Source organism: Microtus oregoni, unplaced genomic scaffold (genome assembly GCF_018167655.1).
Source record: "Microtus oregoni isolate MIOR12 unplaced genomic scaffold, Mior012 000003F_ref0000135, whole genome shotgun sequence".
Lineage (NCBI taxonomy): Eukaryota > Metazoa > Chordata > Mammalia > Rodentia > Cricetidae > Microtus > Microtus oregoni.
In genome coordinates this window covers 29,966,360-29,988,581 of record NW_024543062.1, presented here as the reverse complement: position 1 = coordinate 29,988,581, position 22,222 = coordinate 29,966,360, and the positions used below count along the sequence as shown (strand labels likewise).

The 22,222-nt window shown below is 52.1% G+C and overlaps 1 protein-coding gene across 3 annotated transcripts in view; it reads right to left on the bottom strand.

The window, feature by feature from the left end:
• The window catches only part of Rasal1 (RAS protein activator like 1), a 30,390-nt gene extending 21,560 nt beyond the window's left edge, over positions 1 to 8,830 (bottom strand). Inside the window, exons 1-5 of one of the 3 annotated variants that reach the window (XM_041648145.1) lie at positions 8,789 to 8,830; positions 8,231 to 8,449; positions 4,812 to 4,868; positions 2,736 to 2,849; positions 2,514 to 2,575 (exon numbers count right to left, since the gene is read on the bottom strand). In XM_041648145.1, the coding sequence (XP_041504079.1) occupies positions 2,514 to 2,575; positions 2,736 to 2,849; positions 4,812 to 4,868; positions 8,231 to 8,295 (298 nt within the window). In that variant the 5' untranslated portion in view covers positions 8,296 to 8,449; positions 8,789 to 8,830. Of the gene's footprint in view, positions 1 to 2,513; positions 2,576 to 2,735; positions 2,850 to 4,811; positions 4,869 to 8,230; positions 8,749 to 8,788 lie in introns of those variants that run through there. The other 2 variants (XM_041648146.1, XM_041648144.1) reach the window with 2 other exon arrangements.
• Between the last annotated feature and the right edge of the window lie 13,392 nt (positions 8,831 to 22,222).

Sequence of the window (22,222 nt, the reverse complement as noted above, 5' to 3'; positions counted from 1 at the left end):
CTTGTAGACCAGGCTGGTCTCGAACTCACAGAGATCCGCCTGCCTCTGCCTCCCGAGTGCTGGGATTAAAGGCGTGCGCCACCACCGCCCGGCTGGGGATTTTCTTGATTACTTAACTGGTACACCATCGTAATGTGGGCAGAACCATTCCCTAGGCTGGAATCCTGGCCCCTACAAGATGAAATAGAGGGGAGCCCCAGATGTCATTGCTCTCTGCTTCCTGATTGGATGTAACCAGCTCCCTCAGCTCCTGATGCCGCGATTTCCCTGCCACAATGAACTCTGAACTCCCTCCCTTAAGTCACCTCTATCAGAGTCACAGGAAAAGAAAAGTCCTGAATTCCAACCAGGGCTACACTATGAGACCCTGTCCCAAACGCACAAACAAACAAACACCCGTCGGTGGCTCCCTTCTGCCGCCAGAAGAAAGCCCAGGATCAGAATCTCTGACACTGGAATTACAGACCTTTCTGAGCCACACGTGGGTGCTGAGCACTGACCTCTCACCTCTAGAACAGGGCTCGCTCGTCATTGCTGAACCATCTCTGCAGCCCCTGCAGCTCTAATGCAGTAACTAGCAAACATGCAGTTTGCACTCAGTGATGGAGCCACTGGTTTGATCCCAGCACTGAGGAGGAGGAGGAGGAGGAGGAGGAGGAGGAGGAGGAGGAGGAGGAGGAAGTGAGGTCTCACTCTGTAGCCCAGGCTAGCCTCCTGAATGCTGTGATGACAGGCATGCCCCACCAAATCCAGCTTGGGAAGTCACTTTCATCGCTATCACTCTCCTTGCTGGCATTCCCAGCGGTAAGATGTGTATGTGGTCTCCCTCCACCCCACCAAGATGAGGACAGTGTCCCCCCTGCCCAGCACCCACAGGCGCCCTTTCTTTTGGCTCTGGAAACTCATGGGGTCTGTGATGTAATAAAAAGAATACATGCAAGAATGTATGGTTTGATTCAGTGCATAAACTTCCAGGAGTCTCTCTGACTGGCGGGGCCCTGAACGTGTGACACCATGAATAAGTACAGGGCTGCTCACTGCAACTGCTTGAGCTGGGAACACACTGCCCACACCCCAGATGCTTCACCAGGGAACCAGCGAAGAGCACGATGGGACATTACAGCAGAATGCAGTGATTGCAGAACTCAGGAGCACTGAAGTCCGAAAGGTCTAAAAGGAACACTCTGGCTGCTAGGGACAGCAGCAAATGCCTGCCAGTCCAATACTGGGAGGCTGAGACTGGACTGTCAGGCATTACCGCCAGCCTGGGGTACCTTGTCTCAAAGTACACAGTGAAGGGGGCTGGAGAGACAGCTCACGTCCTCTGCTCTTCCAGAAGCTCTGGGTTGGGTTCCCAGCACCCACAGGGTGACTCACAGCCTTCTGTAACTCCAGTTCCAGTTCCAAGGGATCCAGTGCCCTTTTCTGGCCTCTACAGGCACTGCATACATGTGGTGCACTTGCAGACAAGCATGCAAAACGCTCGTGCATATAAAATAAAAATAAATCCAAATTTACAAATACACGATGAGGTGGGAAAAAGGCAACTAAGGAAAAATGAGTGTAACAGGCTACCGTGGGCTGAGAAAACCCACGATCACAAGCTCTCTCTCTCTCTCTCTCTCTCTCTCTCTCTCTCTCTCACACACACACACACACACACACACACACACACACAGAGTGCCACATGGCAAGCTCAAACCCTGGACCCAAACAACCTTAATCCCACGTCCTGGCTGTCACAAAACCTTTGTGACCACAAGCAAACCACTGAACCCTGTGGCCCTCAGCACTGACACGTAAGGGAATAAAGGTCCCCACCTAAGAGGAGGGCTTGGCACACACTCACAGTGTGGCAGTGGGGCAGGCCCCACTATTCTTCTTACTTTTCATGTAAATAAAAGCACTGCAGGGATGGGGTGCAGCTTAGAGGCAGAGCGCTTGCGAGACCCTGGTTCATCGCAAGCATACATCAGGCAAACATAAAGTGCCGGGGAGGACATGAGGAGACTGGCCGCAGCCAGGCATGAGAGTGCGCATGGGAACACCTACATGAGGAAAACTGAGGAACGGGAGTCACAGCTTGGAGACTATCTAGGGCTTGATTGAGAGAGCCTGTCTCAAAAAGACGAAACTGAAGCTGCTGGACCCCAGGTCTGAGAAAACGAATTAGCTGCTCCATAAATGAACTGAACTACAAATTAAAGAGACAGGATACAAAAGACACATCCACCGGGCAGTGGTGGCACACGCCTTTAATCCCAGCACTTGGGAGGCAGAGGTAGGTGGATCTCTGTGAGTTCAATGCCAGCCTGGTCTACAAAGCAAGTTCCATGGCAACCAGAGCTGCTACACAGAGAAACTCTGTCTTGAAAAAAAAAAATGAAAAAAGGAGGGGGAATCTTCCCCCTTCAGGCTCTTCGGCCACTCCCTCAGCCCCACTCCCTCAGCCCTTGCAAGGCCCCTGTAGGTCAGATCATCTTTTTCTCTCCCTCCAGTCAGGATCTGCTCACCTCGAGGGTCAGCTGTGATGGCCTCCTTGCTCAGGGAGATCTTCCCAATGGTATCGTCGTGTCTGTGGGAAGGTGGTAGGAGAAGGTCAGACCAGGGCCAGCACTCTCCCGTAGAGCCGCGGGGACAAGTGTTGGGGGTTGGAGGCAGCACACTTCTTCTTGGTGTGTAGATTGGCGTGTGACTTGGGATCCCCATGCACACCCCACACACCCACCACACACCCAACAGTGTCCTCATCCAGCACGTAGAAGGCCAGGTGATGGAAGTCCAACGGCAGGTGCACAGTGTACTCCTCCCCCCAAAAGGGGCTCAAGCTCCTCCAAATGGTAGCTGTCCTGCAAGAGGGGTGCTGGGCTAGTGCCTCATACAGTGGGTGACCTGGGGATCCCCACAAACAAAGTTAGAGGCACACACACACACAAACATGACAGACGTAGCCGTGCACACGCTCCTAGAAGCTACACACACCCCCATCCCAGGAATACAGCAACTGCACTCAGACCCATGAGCTCAGACAGAGAAGCACACCCGGACCCAATGGGCACACGTGCCAGAGATGCAGACAAATGCAGGTACGGCTGCAGGGAGTCTAAATGTGTATGCATGCAGGCAGGCACACATGCACATAGGCATGTCCCCAAGACACAACTGAAGAGGTTCACAAGTAGACCAAAACCCACACAGAGAGACCCATGGAAACATATACACACATACAATCAGAGAAACACACCTAGACAGGCCAAGGAAGCCAGAGACACAGATACACACGAACAACCTCAAAAACATCTAGAAACCTGTTTGTAAATATAGACACAGTATCCCAGATAGACACAAAGACATGCTTACATAGCAACACAGAACCCACCAGTCACCAATACCTAGTGCTACGTTCATGCGTTCCCTCTCTACCCGCTACCCAAACTGCAGACATCATCTATGATTGGGGTGAACTCAGTGATGCCTGGGAAGAGTGCAGGGCTCCCCAGGCAAATTAATCAGGTGAAAGAGAACCGGCCAGGGAAGATGAGCATCCCAGATGGCTGGAACCACATGTGTAAAGGCAAGCGTGAGCAGGGCCAGTCAGAACACTCGGGGCTTCACGGCACCCAGAAAGTCAGGGGACGCTAGGGTCAAGTCAAAGTTGGACACAGGGGGCTGGAGAGATGGCTCAGTGGTAAAGAGCATCGCCTGATCTTCCAAAGGTCCTGAGTTCAATTCCCAGCAACCACATGGTGGCTCACAACCATCTGTAATGAGGTCTGGTGCCCTCTTCTGGCCTGCAGACATACACACAGACAGAATATTGTATACATAATAAATAAATATTAAAAAAAAAAGTTGGACACAGGCACACGTACATATGTCCCACATCTGGGCCTGGCACCTTGACAGGGCCCCCACCATGGCTGCTCCCAGGAACAAAGACTTTACACTGCCCAGTGAAGTCCCAGTCAAGCCCAGCATGCAAAGCTTGCTTCCTTCTGTTGGTTCTGTGCAGCCCAGAGAAGGGAGAAGAGCTGCCTTGGAGGCGTACAGAAAGCCAGTCCGGGGCTTGGGGGTTAGTATCTTCTACCAGGGCAAACACAGAGGGAGCCATGGGAGGGGTCAGCCTTCCTAGGGGCTCCCCACCCCCAGTTCCCAGTCCATCTGGACCAGAACTAGTGCCAGGAGCATCCTGAATCTTGTCTCCATAGAAACCAAGGCTTCAGCCACCCGCCCACCACCCCCTCAGGTCTACAGGGGCTGAGAGCTGTTCCTTGACCTGAGGGGGAAGAGAAGCCTAGCTCAGCTGATATCCCATCAGGACTCAGCGCCCACAGATATCCACACATCCTCCTTTGCGCTCACACCTGAGACACACACACATCTCTGGTATGCATGGAAGTCCTGTGGACTTGTACACCCACATAGACGCTCACACGTGGTCACACCAGTTCTGTGGCACCCCAGATGAGCAGGCTGGTACGCACATGTGCACACACACATACACACATACACACACACACATTCCCACTTGAACATTGGTGTGAATACGATACACCCAGACACCCGCAGCACCCAGAGGCCCGGAGTCAGCCAAACTAGCCAAGCATGAGATGCCCACACTCCCCCCGCCAACAGGCCTTTGGTGGTGGCTGAGTCAGCCCCAGGGAGCCAGAGATATCACAGGTTCCCAGACAGGATATTGGCCACTTGACACAGGCTGCAGGGTTTTACCCAAGAGGCCAGGGCTAATGTAGCCTCCTTGAAGCCTGAAAGACAACCCCTCCTGACCCCACCCCGTGCTGACTACGCACCTGGCCACAACCTCGTCATCGACTTTCACCAGGCAATAGGGGTCACTGCTCCCAGACCTGTGGGAAGAGGGGGTCAAGGAAGCTGTTGGAAGGTGCAACTCTGTTGGGAGCCTAAATGCTAGGCAGGGTGAGGCCCAGAGAGGGAAGGGGACTTACACTGGATCACACAACAACTCCTACAAAAAGGCAAGCCCTTAGGGAGCAGCAGCAGGTTGTATCATTGCTGCCTGGACCAGTCACCTGCCACCCACAGGCAGTATAAGCTTGCATGACCATCCTGCTCTAGGACTTTGGTTTCGTTACTATGACTCCAACAGACATTAACACTCACCCAGCCACACAAGAGGGGGCAGGAGAGGGTCAAAGAGAGGTGTGGAGGAGGGATCGTGGGTTACCCTGAGCTCCCCGATACAGACAGGACCCTAATGTCAACTTCTGAGCTAAACACTGTGCTCCTCAGCCTGCCCTGACCCCCATCCCCAGCAGGAAAGACTTGCAGGCATACACCAGGGTCCAGGACCTCAAAACTGAACCCATAGAGATGGGTATAGGGCTGAATAGGGGCTCAGTGGTAAAGTGTTTGCCGACCGTGTTCAAACCCTGGGTCCCATGCCCAGCAGGAAAAAACAAACAAAAGCAAATCCCAAAAGACAAGTGCTATTTCCCCCTCACAAAACCCTGGGCCCTAGGCCAATCAAAGGCAGCCCCGCCTACCTCCCCTTTATAATAAGAGTCACCAGTAAATCCCAGGTCACCTCCCCTTTATGATAGTAGCCACCAGTAAACTCCAGGCTGCCCACCTGGGTCTCCATTGCCTCACTCCCAAAGCCATCTTCTTGGAAAGGCTGTCTCTCACTGCCACCGTTTAAAATGACCCTCCAAGCCCTTTGAGATGGGCCACACCTACAGTCCCAGCTCCCTGGAGGCTGAGGCAGAAAATTTGCCTGAACCCAGGAGTTCAAGGTCAGCCTGGGCAGAAAGTGAGAATATGGCTCAGATAGATAGATAGATAGATAGATAGATAGATAGATAGATAGATAGAGGATAGGAGAGAGAGAGAGAGAGAGAGAGAGAGAGAGAGAGAGATCAGTTTAACCGTGTGTTTGTGTCTGCCTCTCCCTTCCTACAGCCCCTGAACTGTAACCTCCTTGGGTTGCTGGCTGTACCTACTTCTCCACAGGTCTGAGGCTGTTCCTGCAGGAAAGGTTCAGGATAAATGGATGTGCGGAGCACAGGCTCTGGAGGAGGGTGGGGTGGATGGTATAGACGTAAATTCAGCTCGAGTCTCCTAGCCATGTCCCCTCTGCTCCTCCAGCTGCCTTCTCCCGGTCACCTGTCACTCAGTCACAGGGAACAGGGATGTTGGCTGCAACCTGGGCTTTTGGCTGGCTGGCTGAATCGTTCCCTATGCCTCAGTTTCCCTCCAAGATTTTTCCACCTCATTCTTCAGCTTCCCCAGTGTAGACGTGGCCCAGACTGACTGTAATCGGTTAGCATGCAGGCTTGGAGATACAGCCTTTCTCAAGAAACCTGGCTAACTCCAGGTCCCTCAAGGGAGTAAGGGTCAACACATGTACTTCTGGGCCATGACGCACATGGCCTTATCAGGCTCCTATCAAGTAGGGGCCAGGGTGGCAGGCAGGGCTGGCCTCTCCCAGGCCCTGGTCTCTCCAGACTCCTGGCCTCTCCCATGGCCTCATGACCCTCAGCCATCACTTCCCTGCTTGGTTCATACATGGAAGCTGGTGTTCATGCATGTGATCTTACGGCCACGGCTGCCTCTCTGATCCTCAGTTTCTCCATTTGTAAAACAGAAAAACCAGTTGGCACACACAAAGTGTTAAATATGATCCATGTGCATGGTAAGCCCTCAGTGATGACGGGCACAGTTGGCCACCCCCTTAATCTCGAGTGTCAGGCTGAATCTAGGACTTCTGCCTTTAGAAGGAGAAATGAGACAACACCCCAGCTAACACCCCACTCTCAGACAAGGGGACCCCAGCTTATTCTGAGAAGATCTGTTTCAGGAAAGGGAGCTGTCCACTAGAGAAACTGAGGCAGGGTATCCAGTGGGGGCACAGTGATACCTCCTCAGCCTTGCTCTGAGGCATGGCTCAACCCAGAGCTACCTTGGCCAGAAAACTGTAGGAAAGGGGGTAAGATGAAAAATGAAAACCTAAAGCCCCTTCCAGAAGAAGCAGGGAACCCTTGAGCCTGTATGCTAGCCCCGTGGTAATATCTGCCACTAGCTCATAACTCTCTCCCAAGACTGGTGGAGAGCTGGTGAACCAGAGTTCAGTGAGGCAAGAGTCCCTTCAGCCAGCCAGCAAGTGCCAGGTCTCCATTCCTGTCCCACAGTTCTGTAATCCCTAACGCTCGGAGACATGTTGATCACGCTGGTGTCATCGCTCCCTGCATTTACTTCAGGTGTGTATTTATTTATGGTAGCGGATGAGGGAGCTAGGGCATTAAGATTACTCTAAACAGCTCCCTTCTAGATACAGCTGCAGTACTGGAGGACAAGGAGGTTCCCAAAATCAAAGGGAGGGGATGCAGACTCTGCAGCTTGGGTAGTTGGGACTTCCACCCAAGCAAAGAAGAACTCTGGGCCCCCTGTCTGCTCACCTCTCCACAGCTGACCCCCTAGCCAGTGTCCTCCACCTGCTCTGCTGGACACGGGATCAAGCAACAGTTTGATCTCCTTCCAGTTCTACACTACCCAGATGGGACACCAAGGGCCAGCAAAAGGCAGGTTCAAGGTCACTCAGCCCGCCTCCTACCAAGGATGGCAGAACCTGTCTCAGGTGCTGGCACCTTCAGAGCCCCTTTTGGCTCTGGACCAAGCAGGAGGGGGAACCCGCTCCCCCACCCACTCCGTTCTGCTGAGTCAGCACTTGCTGATTCAGCCCTGGAGAAGCAGAGCCAAGAACGGGGCAGAGGAACCCAGCGCCCCCAGCCCCATCAGTTGGGGACCCAAAACAGCCCACCATAGGTTTGCAGGTAAAAGACTGGGGGACTCGAGGTTCCGTGTTAGAGTGCAACCTAAACACCTCTGAGGCACGCAAAATCTTGGGGTCCATCTGGACCACAGTCTCTGGGGCTCTATTGGTGATCTCTGGGGAGCCCCGCCCGGAGAAGCCCCACCTCCAGCACCTGCTCTAGCTAAGAAAGGGATCATCGGCCCCCCTTCTCGGCTCTAAGAGGACCCGTCCAGAGGTCCCTTCTCCGGCTCTGGAAGACCTACTTAGGGACATCCTAGAACAAAGACACCTTCCTTCCCCAGGGGAGCAGGGCGCGGCACCTGCTAAGCGTGGGTGCCCCCCTCTCACAGGACAGAGAGAGCTGATCCCCAACAGTGGGTCCTAGACAGAGGCCCCCACAACCCTTCCACGCACCCCAGTGGGCACCCCGGGACTCACACATCCTTGGCGGGCAGTGCCCGTCCCTCCACCACGCGAATACTCAACGAGCCGCTCTTGGCCATGGCGCACAGTCCCAAACTTTCCAAGCAAGGAGTCTGCCAAGGTTCCAAAGCTGGACCAGGAGGTGACCCTACATATCACCAGCTCCGGGCCCGGCGCGCTGTCCCTAGGCTACCACTGGTCCGAATCCGGGGTGTGACCAGGCTGGATGTGAGGCTGGCAGGGAGAAGAAGTGCTGGATCCCGGGAGGGGGCATACGTCCCGAGCTACAGGTAGCCGTGTGCTGCGCTCCCTACGGGCAGGTTGAGCCTCGTGTCTGCAGCTTGGGAGGTCCCTCCCGATCCCGCCCCTCCCGCAACTGCCCCGCCCGCCGTGAGTCCTACTCGAGCGCCCCCTGCTGGCACCCCAGCCCGCTGCACCCAGCTGGGGACCCCAGGCAGCTTTGGGGTAGGGGGCAGGGGTCGCGGGCAGTCAGGCAGAGCGGTGGGCTACTACTGAGCTGGTATCGGGCCCTCCAAGAATCCCGGTGTCTCCCACCCGGCCCCAACCCAGCACCTCTCTTTGCCTCTGCCACCTCTGCCACCTGCCACCCAGCACCAGCTTCGGGGTCCCGGAACAGTACCCGAGCTGGGCGGCAGGCGGCGCACACTCCCTGGGGGTCTGATGCGAGTGGAGGGAGGGGCCTCGAACATACCCCTTGCATGGGCTCCAATTAAACCCGGAGAGTGCCAGCGGAGGCTCTCACGTCACCGGCTGCCACTGCGGGGGAGGAAGCCGCGCGGCCGCAGGGGGAGGGGAGGCGCGGAGATAACACTGCCAGGGCGACACGATAAGAACCATCTGCAATCCTCGAACTAGTTAACCATGTGCCAGGCACGGCCTGAGCCTTTTGTCGGGATTATCTCAGTTCCGAGCCCTCAGCAACTCTGCCGTGTATGCCCTCCATCTGTGGATTAAAAACAACAACAAAAGGGGGGGGGCAAAAACAAAACAAAAAACTGGGGTTCTAAGAGGTGGGGTCACTTGCCAGAAGTCTCCTTCCTGGGTTTGAATTCTGACTCTGCCATTTGGTGGATTTGGTAGCTGTGTGGTCTTGGATGAGTCACTCAACCTCTCCGTACCTTGGTTTGGTTTTCTCGTCTGTTCAGTGAGGGTGACACGTGTCTCATTCACAGGGTTTAGAGAGGATTAAGTGAGATACTCCTATACGGGTGACAGAGCAGGGGTAGGCACGAGGTATTCAGTATTGTTACTGTTGTTCCTCCAGGTGTGACTTAAATGCCACATCTCCTGGCAAGGCTTTCAGGATGCCCTTCCACCCCAAACAAAGCTCTTTTTCCTCTTTGCTCTGTTCCCAAAATGCTTTCTGCTTTTGCAAGCTTTAAATGAGTTCAATTGAACAGGAGACTTGTCCCAGGGTAGACACGGCAGTTTCCTTCCTCCTGGAGTCTGCGGCTTACCTAACTGGAGAGTGTTTAGAAAGGCTGGCAAGGGCCTTGTGCAGCTGGCCTGGCAGTCTTGGGGCGGGCACCCATGGGAGTGCAGAATGAGGTCACCTGACACTGCCCAGACTGGCAGGACTGGGAGCATCTGCCCGGTCCCTGTAGTGCCTACCCAACCCTGGGAGCATCTGCACAGTCCCTGTAGTACCTGCTCAACCCTGGGAGCACCTGCCCAGCCCTGGGAGCACCTGCCCGGCCCCAGGAGCACCTTCCCAGCCCCAGGAGCACCTCCCCAGCCCTGGGAGCACCTGCCCAGCCCCAGGAACATCTGCACAGTCCTTGTAGTACCTGCTCAACCCTGGGAGCACCTGCCTAGCCCCTGGAGGACCTTCCCAGTCCCTGCAGCACCTATCTAGCTCCAGGAGCACATGCCCAGCCGCGGGAGCACCTACCCAGCCTCAGGAGCAGGAGCAGCCTAGTGGTCTGAATTCCCTCCCTGTCCCACCCCACAACCAGCACCCAGCCCAGATGGTAGTGTATGGGCACCCTAGGATTCTCTCCCAGTGGGTTGCTGGGAAAAACAAAGAAGCCAGACCCTCAGAGGGATGCCAGGGGTGACCCAGGGCAGAGTCCAGAGCTGCAGCATCCTCCCTATTTCTGCCACCACCTGCCACCATCTGCAGCGATCACTCCAATCTCTCTAAGGAGGAAGAAAACTTGCCATGTGCCCAGTGTGGTTCCCCAGTACCCCCCCCCCCCCCACACACACACCTGGGCAGAAGACACCTCTACCTAGAATACTTGAACCCTGGAGTTACAGAGACCCCAGACAAGTTATCCAAGTCCTCAGGGACCCTCATGGAAACCTGACTCCCATAACATAATGGCACAACAGTCACACAGCCATCATTAATCCATATTCCAAAGCTAAACAGGAAGCCCCCACTCCAGGCCGGCAGGGGGAGCTGTCAGGTCCAGTTAGGTCTCCAAGGAGTCAGCTCTGTCACCCACCCCCTTGACACCAGGTCCTCTGGAACAGTGGCCACACTCTCTAAATATTCTACATGACCCCCCTCCACCAGTCATCTCCTGTTCTAAGAAACTAAACTAAAACCAACAGGGGGCTAGAGTCCTGCTAGACAACCCCTATCCAGGGACCGAAGAAGAAAAGACAAGAGGGAGGGTGTGTGACTCACTGGGAGCCACCAGCCAGGACAGAGAGAGGAGGCCCTGGCAGCTATCAGATAAGCATGAGACCCAATCATGTACCCTTACATGGGCAGTATGAGGCCAGCTGTTCCAAACATTCCAAGCACATGGTAAGCGTTCACGGTACACCCCACAATCGCCTCAAAGACAAACACACAGTCCTTGTCAGCTCTTTGTATTGTTTAGCATGGACAGCTGCAGACAGCAGACAGCAGGCATAGAGAGACTTAGGTGAAGCCCAGGCATGCTAGCCCACACTTGCAATGCCAGCGCAGGAAGCTGAGGCCAGGGGACCGTGAAGTCCGGTTAGCCTGGGTTACAAAGACAAACTGTATCCCTAAAAAAAAAAAAAAAAAAAAAAATGTCAGTTGGCAGAGTGCTTGCCTAGTCTGTGCCTAGAGCCCTGCGCTCCTCTTCTCCAGCCCACAATGTCACACAGCTGTTAACACCAGCCCTTGGAAGACAGGCAGGAGGATTAGAAGTGTGAGCTCATCTTTGGCTACTTGGTGAATTCAAGGGCAGCCTGGGCTATGCCTCTAAATAAATAAAGTCTTGCCGGGTGATGGTGGCACATGCCTTTAATCCCAGCACTTGGGAGGCAGAGGCAGGCAGATCTCTGCGAGTTTGAGGCCAGCCTGGTCTACAGAGCGAGTTCCAGGACGGCCAAGGCTACACTGAGAAACCCTGTCTCAAAAAACAACAACAAAAGAAATTTTATAAAGCCTTAGGTGGAGAAGGTGCCAGCTCACAGTTTAGAGAATGGGTCTTGCTATGAATGCCAGCAATGGGTGCTCTCAGACAGGTGAGTTGCCCTCCCAATGCCTCCGTGTCTTCCTGTTAACAGCACCCATCTCATTGGAGGTTTGAGGGCAGAGAGGAAGTGTAGGTTTCAGCCTACCTGGTACCCAGCAAGGGCCCACTAGGAGTAAGGGTCCTCATGGAGAATCCCAGCTCACTCAGGAGCCTGGAAGCCTCACCTGGCTTCACCCCGAGGTCAGGCAGGTAGAGTGCCAGGCCCAGCCCAGAATTCCAGGGATGGAGGGAATGCTGCTGCATTCCAGCTAGCACAAGGAAGTGTTCGTTCTGGATTGAAGATCTCGGGGAATCTGGGGTTTGAGGTTGGCTCTTTTAATCCAGACAGAGAGATCCCAAGATCAGAGATCTGACTGCCCCTGAAGGCTTCACTGCTCAGATCTGGCTGACACCCCCACCTCACCCTGGAAGTGTGACATGCTCTGCTGGGCCCGGGGAACTCACAGACGCTGAGATGAGCATCCCTACCCTAACATCACGATGGGGGTCCAGGCAGGCAGGTCAGTAGTACCACAGAGGACTCCCTTGATCATGAGATCTGATTGAACCACCTTTGGAAGCCCACCTTTCCCACATCAAACGGTGAAGGGGAGACTTACTCCAGGGAAGCTGGCAGCCGACACATTGGGCTCAGGTTTGGGTTAGAGATATAGACTCTCACTATGAAGGCCAGGCTAATCTTGAACTCACAGTACTCTTGCCTCAACTGCCCCAGCGTTGGGATCCTAGAGTTGAGATTCTGACTGTTTATGATGTGAAGTCCCTTTTCCAGCCTATCACTGGGTCTGGGACTCCTGAATTCACCCTGAAGGTTTTTCCCAAGTTGGGTGTGAAGGCTACAGGTCTGTAACCTCAGCAAGTTGGAGGCAGAAGCTGTAATTCAGGGATAACCTCAGCTATGTAACAACTTCTGGGTCAGCCTAGGCTACAGGCAACATTGTGAGCAAAACAGAAACAAACGTTTTTCCTCCACCCAGATTTTGCCTTTGCCATCAAGTCCTGCCCGCCCAAGGGAAGCCTTTCTATCCACCCGCACCCCCATCCAGTTACTATGTCTTCAGCTTCAGCTACTTGTGGTGCAGTTGAGTAAGGCTTCTGAAGGGTGGGGCCAAAGAGTTCAGCAGCCAGGCCAATGGAACAATATACAGCTATTAAAAAGGAGTTTCCAGCCTGGGAGCTGGCTCGACCGGAAAAGGGCGTGCTGCCCAAACAGGAGTGGGCATCCCCAGCACCCTTGTAAAAAGTCAGCTGTAGTTGAGCCTGCCTGGAACCCCAGTGCTGGGAGGGGTGTAGGGGGGGAGATAGGTGGGTCCCGAGGACTCACTGGCCAGCCCAGTCTAAATGACTCAAAGAGCTCTGGACTCAATGAAAAGAGCTTTGTCTCAAGAAAAATAAGAGGGAGAAAAACACAAGCAGACACCTGATGCTTGTACAGGCAAGTGCACATGCACACGCGCACGCACACACACACACAGACATTCTTTTTTATTTATAGGGGTCTGACACAATATCTTTTAGCAGGGCGACTATCAGTTTGTGGCTAGCCTGGGCTACATCTCGAGAAGCTGTTTGAAAGAGAGAAAAAAAGCCAGGCGGTGGTGGCGCACGCCTTTAATTCCAGCACTTGGGAGACAGAAGCAGGCGGATCTCTGTGAGTTCGAGGCCAGCCTGGTCTACAGAGCTAGTTCCAGGACAGGCTCCCAAGCCACAGAGAAACCCTGTCTCGAAACCCAGAAGAAAAGAAAAAGAAAGAAAGAAAAATCAGCAGTTAATTGATATTTCCACGTTTTTCTCTTCTAATTCCTGACATTTGGCACCCAGAAGCTGGAAAGCCCAGCAGAGGGGTGGGGAGGCAGGGAGGCCTGTGGAGTCCCTTGTTGTCATTGTGCCCCCACCCCCACCCCGAGGCCCTGCTGGCCACACTCATGACCTTGGCTTCCTGATGGCTTGTTTGGTGGTGGTTCACCCACTAGCCTTATCGCCTAAATGTCAGGGACAATGTCTGATTCATGCCACCTCCCACACCCTTGGCACGCTGACTCAAAACACACTTGATGGGTACAAGTCAGTGCCCCTAGGAGCCAGAGTGTTTCCTTGACCTTCTTCCACTGATTGTCAACTCTCTGTTCCCAAGTGTCTGGGATGGTGTCCTGACCTTCAGCAACTTAGTCCTGCCCTGTTCACCGCCTTCTTCATACCCAGTGCCAGGCCTGCCCTGCCAGGGGTCAGTCTCCCCTCCTAGGGAGAGGGCAGCATCTGAGGCCACAGCTGGCAGGTCTTGGGCACAGGTGAGGGGTGAGAGCAGTCAGTCTCCCCTCCTAGGGAGAGGGCAGCGTCTGAGGCCATGGCTGGGACAGGGCTGACAGGTCTTGGGCACAGGTGAGGGGTGAGAGCAAGTTCTTTGTCTTTAGACACAAAGCCCGGTTTGTGACGCCTGGGCACAACTCTGGGCAAGACGCCATGAGGGACAGGCAGCCGCGGTGGAAGGCATGCGCAGGATTGGCATACTACCCCCTTCCCCAGGCTGTCTGCCCGGGAAACAGGTCCGTGACGGCCTCCCCCACCCACGCCTTGGAATGGAGAAGTAGGAAGGGAAGTCATTGGACCGTGAGACTGAGGGAGGGGGGCAGTGGATATTTCCAGAGCACGTGGGTTTGTGGCCAAGGGCAAAGGCAGCTGGGAAAGTTTCCTGCTGTCACTAAACGTGCATTGCAACCTAACATCCCCCTGCCCCCACCTTAGCTGGAGACAGAGACAGGCAGAGGGGCCCAGCTCACTGCGTGGCAGGGGAGCCCCAAGCCAACCAGACACATCCTCCTGTCTAACAGAGGGGACTTCTGAGGCCTAGGAGGAGACAGGCTGTGTGCAGCTCGAGGCACTGTGATCCACAGATGACAAGCCGGTGGCTTAAGACCTATTGCTGCCTTTCAGCCACATGCAGTCTCAGGGCTGGGGCGGCTAGCAGCACACAAGCAATCACCAGACCGCCTGGTACGGCAGACTGCACCTGGAATGTCAGCACTCAGAAGGCGGAGGCAGGAGGATTGCTGCCACTCTGAGGCCAGCCAGAGTTACAGAGCAAGATCCTGTCTCTAAAAAAGGAATTAAAAAAAAAAAAAAGCTAACACCAGTCCCCAAGAGAGTCAGTCCCTCATCCCTCTAGGCCCAGCCCCTCATGAGTCGCCCATACCACAGGTCCCATCCTGCCCTGGCCCCTTTGTGCTTGAATCCCACACACCAACCTACAGACCTCCCTTCTCTGGCTGCCTCAGGGCCTTTGCCCATGCTGTGTTTGCTATCCAGACCACTCTTCTCCTAGGCTCAATTCTCAGGTCCTTCGAGTCTGTTTACATGTGACTTTTTCAAGGGCCTCCCTCTTCTGGGAACCTTCTTGGTAATGCAGTGACCTTTCCCCAGAATCCTTACTTTTATCTAACCTCCTGTGGCACATATCTATGAACCCATGAAGACAGCTTTGAGAACCCACGAGGCTCGGCTTGGAGAGCTGATGCATCTTTGACACCTATAACAGTGTAGGACATATAGTAGGTATTCAATAAGCATTTGCAAAAGTGGGCTAGGGAGATGGTTCAGTCAGTAAAGGTCTTTCTACACAAGCATGAGGACCTGAGCTCGACCCCTGGCCCTACATAAAGAGGTGGCATATATTTGTGACCTCAGTGCTAGTGATGGGTGGATTACTGGGTCTGTAAGACCCTGTGCCAATCAGTAAAATGGGGAATGATCCAGAAAGCTAGTTAATGTCAACCTCAACCTGTGTCCTCCATGTGCACATGCAGAGAGAGAGAGAGAGAGAGAGAGAGAGAGAGAGAGAGAGAGGAGAGGAGGAGTGGAGAAGGAGAGGAGGCGAGAGAGAGGAGAGGAGGAGAGAGAGAGAGAGAGGAGAGGAGGAGGAGAGAGGAGAGGAGGAGAGAGAGAGAGAGAGGAGGAGGAGGTGGCATCATTACGCATACATCAAAATAATTAAAGCACTGCCTGTTTGGGATGTGTCTTAGTGGCTGTGTGTTTTGCATGTACAAGACTCTGGGTTGGAGACTCAGCACTACAAAAAGAATAAAGGAAATAAGAGCAGAAGAGAATATCAAACAGTATTGCAGGCTGAGTATCCCTCACCCAAAAGATTCAGAACTAGACTTATTTCCCACGTGGAGAGTTGTTTTGTTTTGTTTTGGATTTGTGGGGGTTTGTTTTTTTTATAAACTTTACTTAATGGACATCTCTGATCTGAAAATTTGGAGTCTGACATGTTCTGAGTTCAGGAGTATTTCAGATTTCAAATTTTTCTGATTGAGCATGACGAAGTGTAACAGAAAGAATGCGGAGCTGCTGTATGGTGGGGCGGGAGAGAGGCAAAACCTCGTTGTTAGGCCATGCGTGGTGGTGTGCACCTTTAATCCCAGCACTTGCGTGGTGGAGACATAGTGGATTCCAGGACATCCTGGGATACATGGAGACCCTGCCTCAACAACAAAGGGGCTGGAGAGATGGCTCAGTGGTTAAGAGCACTGACTGCTCTTCTAGAGGACCTGGGTTTGATTCCCAGCACCCACCTGGCAGCTCACAACTGTCTGTAATTCTAAGATGTGGCACTCATACAGACATACATGCAGGCAAAACACCAATGCACATAAGATAAAATCACTTAAACACAACAAGGATGGCGGTCCCTTCTTAGAAGATGAAACAGATCTAGGACTTGAAAGGCCAGATCTGGGGCACTTCCACAGCAGAAATAAAGGTTCGCACTCACCCGATTCTCAACATGTGGCTCAAAGCAGTTTTACTCTTTGTAGTTTCTTTGTTTTGGTTTTTTCGAGACAGGGTTTCTCTGTGTATCTCTGGCTGTCCTGGAACTTACTCTGTAGACCAGGCTGGCTTCAAACTCATAGAAATCCGCCTGCCTCTGCCTCCCGAGTGCTAGGAACAAAGGTATGCACCACCATTGCTGGGAGATGGTGGCACACGCCTATAATCCCAGCACTCAGGAGACAGAGACAGGTGGACTCTCTGTGAGTTCGAGGCCTGATCTTTATTTAGAGTGAGTTCCAGGACAGGTTCCAAAGCTACAGGGAAACCCTGTCTCTAAAAACAACAAACAAACAAACAATAAAAAAGTGTGAACCCCCCGCCACTCCCCTGTTTGGTTTTAGTTTTTTGAGACAGAGTTTTTCTATGTAGCCTTGGCTGTCCTGGAACTCACTCTGTAGACCAGGCCAAACTTAGGTCCTCTGCCAGAGCAGCCAGTGTTCTTAACCACTGAGCCATCTCTCCAGCTCCTGGACACGTATTTGACACAAACAAATTTTTTTTTTGCTCAAACAAGGTTAAAAATCAAAATGGAGTCAGTTAAGCTAAGGTTCCACATCCCTGAGCTAAAATTAAACTGTTTGTCCGGCCTTCCCAGAACAGGGATTGGCAACAACAACCAAAGTTTCCAAGCAGGCCGGTTTCCACAGGAAATCATGGGAGAGATTGCTCTGCTTTAATCCGCACACAAAAGGGCCTGCAACAGCAGGATATGATCATCGGGGATCTTCCTATGTGGTTCCCAGTCCCAGCTGTACAAGAGAAACTTGGAAATGACCGTGTGTGTGTCTGTGTCTGTGTGTGTGTATCTGTCTATGTGTGTGTGTGTGTGTATGGTGTGTTTGTGTGTGCTTGTGTCTGTGTGTGTGTATCTGTCTATGTGTGTATGTGTATGGTGTGTCTGTGTGTATCTGTGTATGTGTATCTGTGCGTGTGTCTGTATCTGTGTATGTGTGTGTGGATCTGTCTATGTGTGTGTGTGTGTACGTATGTGTCTGTGTGTGTGTGTATCTGTGCATGTGTCTGTATCTGTGTAGGTGTGTCTATGTGGATCTGTCTGTGTGTGTGTATGGTGTGTCTGTGTGTGTGTATCTGTGTGTGTGTGTGTGCGTGTGTCTGTGTCTCTGTGTGTGTGCTGTGTGGATCTGTCTGTGTGTGTGAGTGTATACATGCATGTACATATGTGTGTGTCTGTGTAGATATGTCTCTCTGTTTGAATGTGTACGTGCGTGTATGTGTGCATGTGTGTGACACATGTTTGTATACATATATGTGCATATTCGTGCATATGCATGCATTCATGTATTTGTGTGTGTGTGTGTGTGTGTGTGTGTGCATACATGTATTGTGGAAGCCAGAGGTGCATGTCTGGTGGTCCTAGATCGCTCTCCACCTTATGTTTTGAGACAGAGTCTCTCACTGACCCAGGAGGTCATCCATCCATGCAGGCTGGCTTCCCAGTGAGCCCTGAGGATCCTCCTGTCTGCACCTCCCAGGGCTGAGATATTACCTTGTTCCACCACGGCCAGCTTTTGATAGGGAGCTAAGGATGGGAACTCAGGCCCTCATGTTTTCAAGGCTCCCTAGCCCCTCCTGTCTGTCTCGGTTCTGACTTTCTTCACGCCTCCCTCTTCCGTTAAGCCACCTTCTTTCGTTCCAGCTTTGGGAACATTTATTCTGTTTTATGGAATACAGTGTTCCCTGATTCTAGAATTCCTCATAAGGGGGGCTGGGGAGATCATTCTCTCAGAGCAATGTTGCCTGTGTGTGCATGAGGACTTGAGCTTGGGGCACAGCACCCATCACCTGTAATCCCAGCACTGGGGAGGCAGGACAAAAGGAGCAGTGAAATACCCTGTCTCAAAAAAGGGAGGGAGGGAGGGGACAATGGGTAAGGGCACTTGCCACCAACTCTGATGACCTAAATTCAATGTCTACCCACTTCCAACACCACATAATGGAATGACAGAACCGGCTCAAGTTGACCTTTGACCCCAAGAAATGCAGTGTGGCTTGCCCACAAACTACACAATAAATAAATAAGTGTTTGGGCTGGGTGGTGGTGCACGTCTCTAATCCCAGCACTCAAGAGGCAAAAGTAAGCGAATCTCTGAGTTTGAGGCCAGCCTGGTCTACAGAACAAGTTCCAGGACAGCCAGAGCTACACAGGGAAACCCTGTCTCAAAAAAAAAAAAAAATAGTAGTAGTAGAAGTAGTAGTAGTAATAATAAATGCTTAAAAATAAAAGCTATCAGCCAAGGCTACGCAGAGAAACCCCATCTCAAAAACAAATGAAATAAATATAAATAAATAAAAATATTAAAAAGGAGGATGGTGCCTGAAGAATGCCATTAGGCTGTCCCCTGGCTCCATGCACACACACCACACCCATAGTCTAAGGTCATCCTCAGCTATACTGAAGCCAGCCTGGGATACATCAAACCCTGTGTAAAAGCAAAACAAAACAACAAGAAACTGACAGGTGATTATGGGAACCTGGAGTGCAGCTCCGTGGAGGATCACAGGTTTAGCAGACAGGACCCAGAGGTCCATCTTCACTTGCAGTGACACTAGGGCTTTAATGGAAAGCAGCTGAGTTTCTCCATTCAAGGGCTGAAGAAACCACAGTGCACAGTGTCCCTAGCTATCCTAGCCAACCCACAGTGATGGCTGTGAGCTGTGAGCTGAAGCCATCACTGCGGGAAGTCAGAGGCAGGAGCTGATGCAGAGGCTATAGAGCAAAGCTGCTTACCGCTTTGCTCCTCGTGCCTTGCTCAGCCTGCTTTCTTATAAAACTGAGCATCACCAGCCCAGGAATGGCACCGCCCACAATGTGCTGGTCCCTCCCACGTCAATCATTAATAAAGAAAACGTACCACCATGTTGATGCATTCCCCAGCATTCGGGAGGCAGAGGCAGGTGGATATCTTAGTTCAAGGCCAGCCTGGTCTACATCATGAGTTCCAGGACAGCCAGAGGTACACAGAGAAACCTCAGAAAAGAAAAAAGTGGGGTGGGGAGAAAGAAAGAAGAAAGGAAGGAAGGAAGGAATAAAGGAGGGAGGGAGGGAGGAAGGAAGGAAGAAGGAAGGGGAAAGAAAGAAGGAAGGAAGAAAGAAAGGAGGAAAGAAAGAAAGAAAGAAAGAAAGAAGGGAGGGAGGGAGGGAGGGGAAGGGAGGGAGGGAGGGAGGAAGAAAGGAAGGAAGAAGGAAGGAAGGAAGGAAGATGCCCCCCACAGGCCAATGGAGGCATTGCTTAACTGAGGGTCCCTCTTCCCAGGTGACTCTAGCTTGCATCAAGTTGACAGAATAAGTCCAATGGTGTAAATACTACTGGGCCAGGAACAAGAGGGGACTGACCCCGTGGCAATGCTTCCAAATGACAGTCAGTGGACAGAGTCCAAAGGTCACACATATCACTCATCACCACGTGTCCCCAACCCCATCACCAGGGATAGAATCCAGGCTCAGCCTCCTCTCTCTCTCTCTCTCTCTCTCTCTCTCTCTCTCTTTCTCTTTCTCTCTCTCTCCTTTCACTGAGCTTCATCCTCGGCCCCCATTTTTCATTACTTTTCCTTTTGAGACAGAATCTCAGTAGGTTGCACAGGCTGGCCTCGAACCTACGCTGTGACTCAGTATAGCCTGGGTGTTTTGTTTTGTTTTTAAGATGGGGCCTTGCCATGTATGTAGCTCAGGCTGGCTTTAAACTCTCCATCCTTCTTCCTCAGCCTCCTGAGTGCCGTGATTGCAGATGTGCACCTGCGTAGCCTCAAGGCTCAAGGTGGGGATGAACCCCAGGCAGATCACGAATGGGCACAGAGACTCGTGGGATTTGCCTTACTTGTCGTGGCCACACGGCTTTACACTTTTGCCAGCCCATGAAAACGTGTGTGAAAAAAGGGGTGAATTTCAGGATGCAGAAATTACACCTCTATTTTTTTAATTAAGAAAAATGAGATCATGTTTCTTGCCGAAGCTTCACGTCAGGTTACGCGGAAAGATAATGTGGGTAATTTAATGCAAAATGCTCAAAGGGAAACTGTGGGTTATTTTAGATCTCCTTTTTAAAAATATCCCCTAACGAAGTTCCCTAGGAGCCGTTTTAAGCAATGTAGGCATTAAAGTAAGTATAGGTTGGCCAGGGCTGGAATTCCTATGCTGGAGGGGCTGAGGAAGGATTGGGAACCTGAGGTCAGCCTGGGCGACACAGAGAAACCTTAACTTAAATCAATGAACCAATCAAATTGAGCAGGATAGCGGTCTTGATTAGGGTCACTATCACTGTGCTGAAACACTATGACCAAAAGCATCTTGGGGAGGAAAGGGTTATTTCACTCACAGTTCCACAGCATCAAAAGCAGTGAGGGCAAGAACTCACACAGAGCAGGAACCTGGAGGCAGGAACTGATGCAGAGGCCATAGAGGGTGCTGCTTACTGGCTTGTTCCCATGGCTTGCTCAGCCTGTTTTCTTATAGAACTCGGGACCACTGGTCCAAGAATGGCACCACCTACAGATTACTGGGGTCTCATCAATCACTAATTTAAAACACGCCCTACAGGCTTGCCCAGAGTTGGATCTGATGGAAGCGTGTTCTCAGTTGAGGTTCCCTCCTCTCAGAGGGCTCTAGCTTGTGTCAAATTGACGTAAATCTAACTGGCACATAATCCTAGCACTTGGGAGACGGAGGTGGGAAGTCAATCCCAGGTCCCATGAGGTTAAGAAGAGAAACAAGTCTCACAAGTCTCATCACACAGACACACACATACACATGCACACACACATATACACACATGCATGCGCCCGCATGCACACATATGCACATATACACGCACACGTGTGCATGCACACATACACATGCACACATGGATGCATACACATGCATACACATGCACACACATGCACACATTACATACACACATCATACACATGCATGTGCACGCACGCACACATATGTACATATACACGCACGTGTGTACATGCACACGTATACACATGCATGAACATGTACATACACATGCATGAACATATACATGCACACACTAAATTTTTTTTCAAGACAGGGTTTCTCTGTGCAACCCTGGCTATACTGGAACTCACATTGTAGACCAGGCTAACCTTGAACTCACAGAGATCCCCTTGCCTCTGCCTCCCATCATGCCTGGCAATAAAACAATTCTTTTTTGGGGGGAAAGTTCGAGACAGGGTTTCCCTGTTTAACAGTCCTAAGCTGTCCTGGAGCTAGCTCTTGTAGACCAGGCTGGCCTCAAACTCACAGGGATTCACCTGCTTCTGCCTCCTGAGTGCTGAGATTAAAGGCGTGTGTCACCATGGCCCGGCTAACAATACTTAAAGGTAAACAAAAGAAATATATTCCTTTGAAAAGGAAAATTACAAGACGCTAATGCGGGAAACTCAGCATGGGTTAGAGACCAGCCTTGGCTACATAGTTAGGCTGGTGCATACTTGGTACAGAGTGAGACCCTGTCTCAAAGAAACTGTCTTGAATCCCACCCCCCCGCCACCAAACATCAAAAATAGAAACTGAGATTTTCAAAAAAATAGATGTGATGACTCGTGTCTATAATCCCAGCACTTTGGAGGCCGAGGCAGGATGATTTCTGTGAGTTCAAGGCCAGCCTGAGCTACAAAGTTTGACCCTTGTCTCAAGGAAGTACAGAAGAAAGGGAGGGAGGGAGGG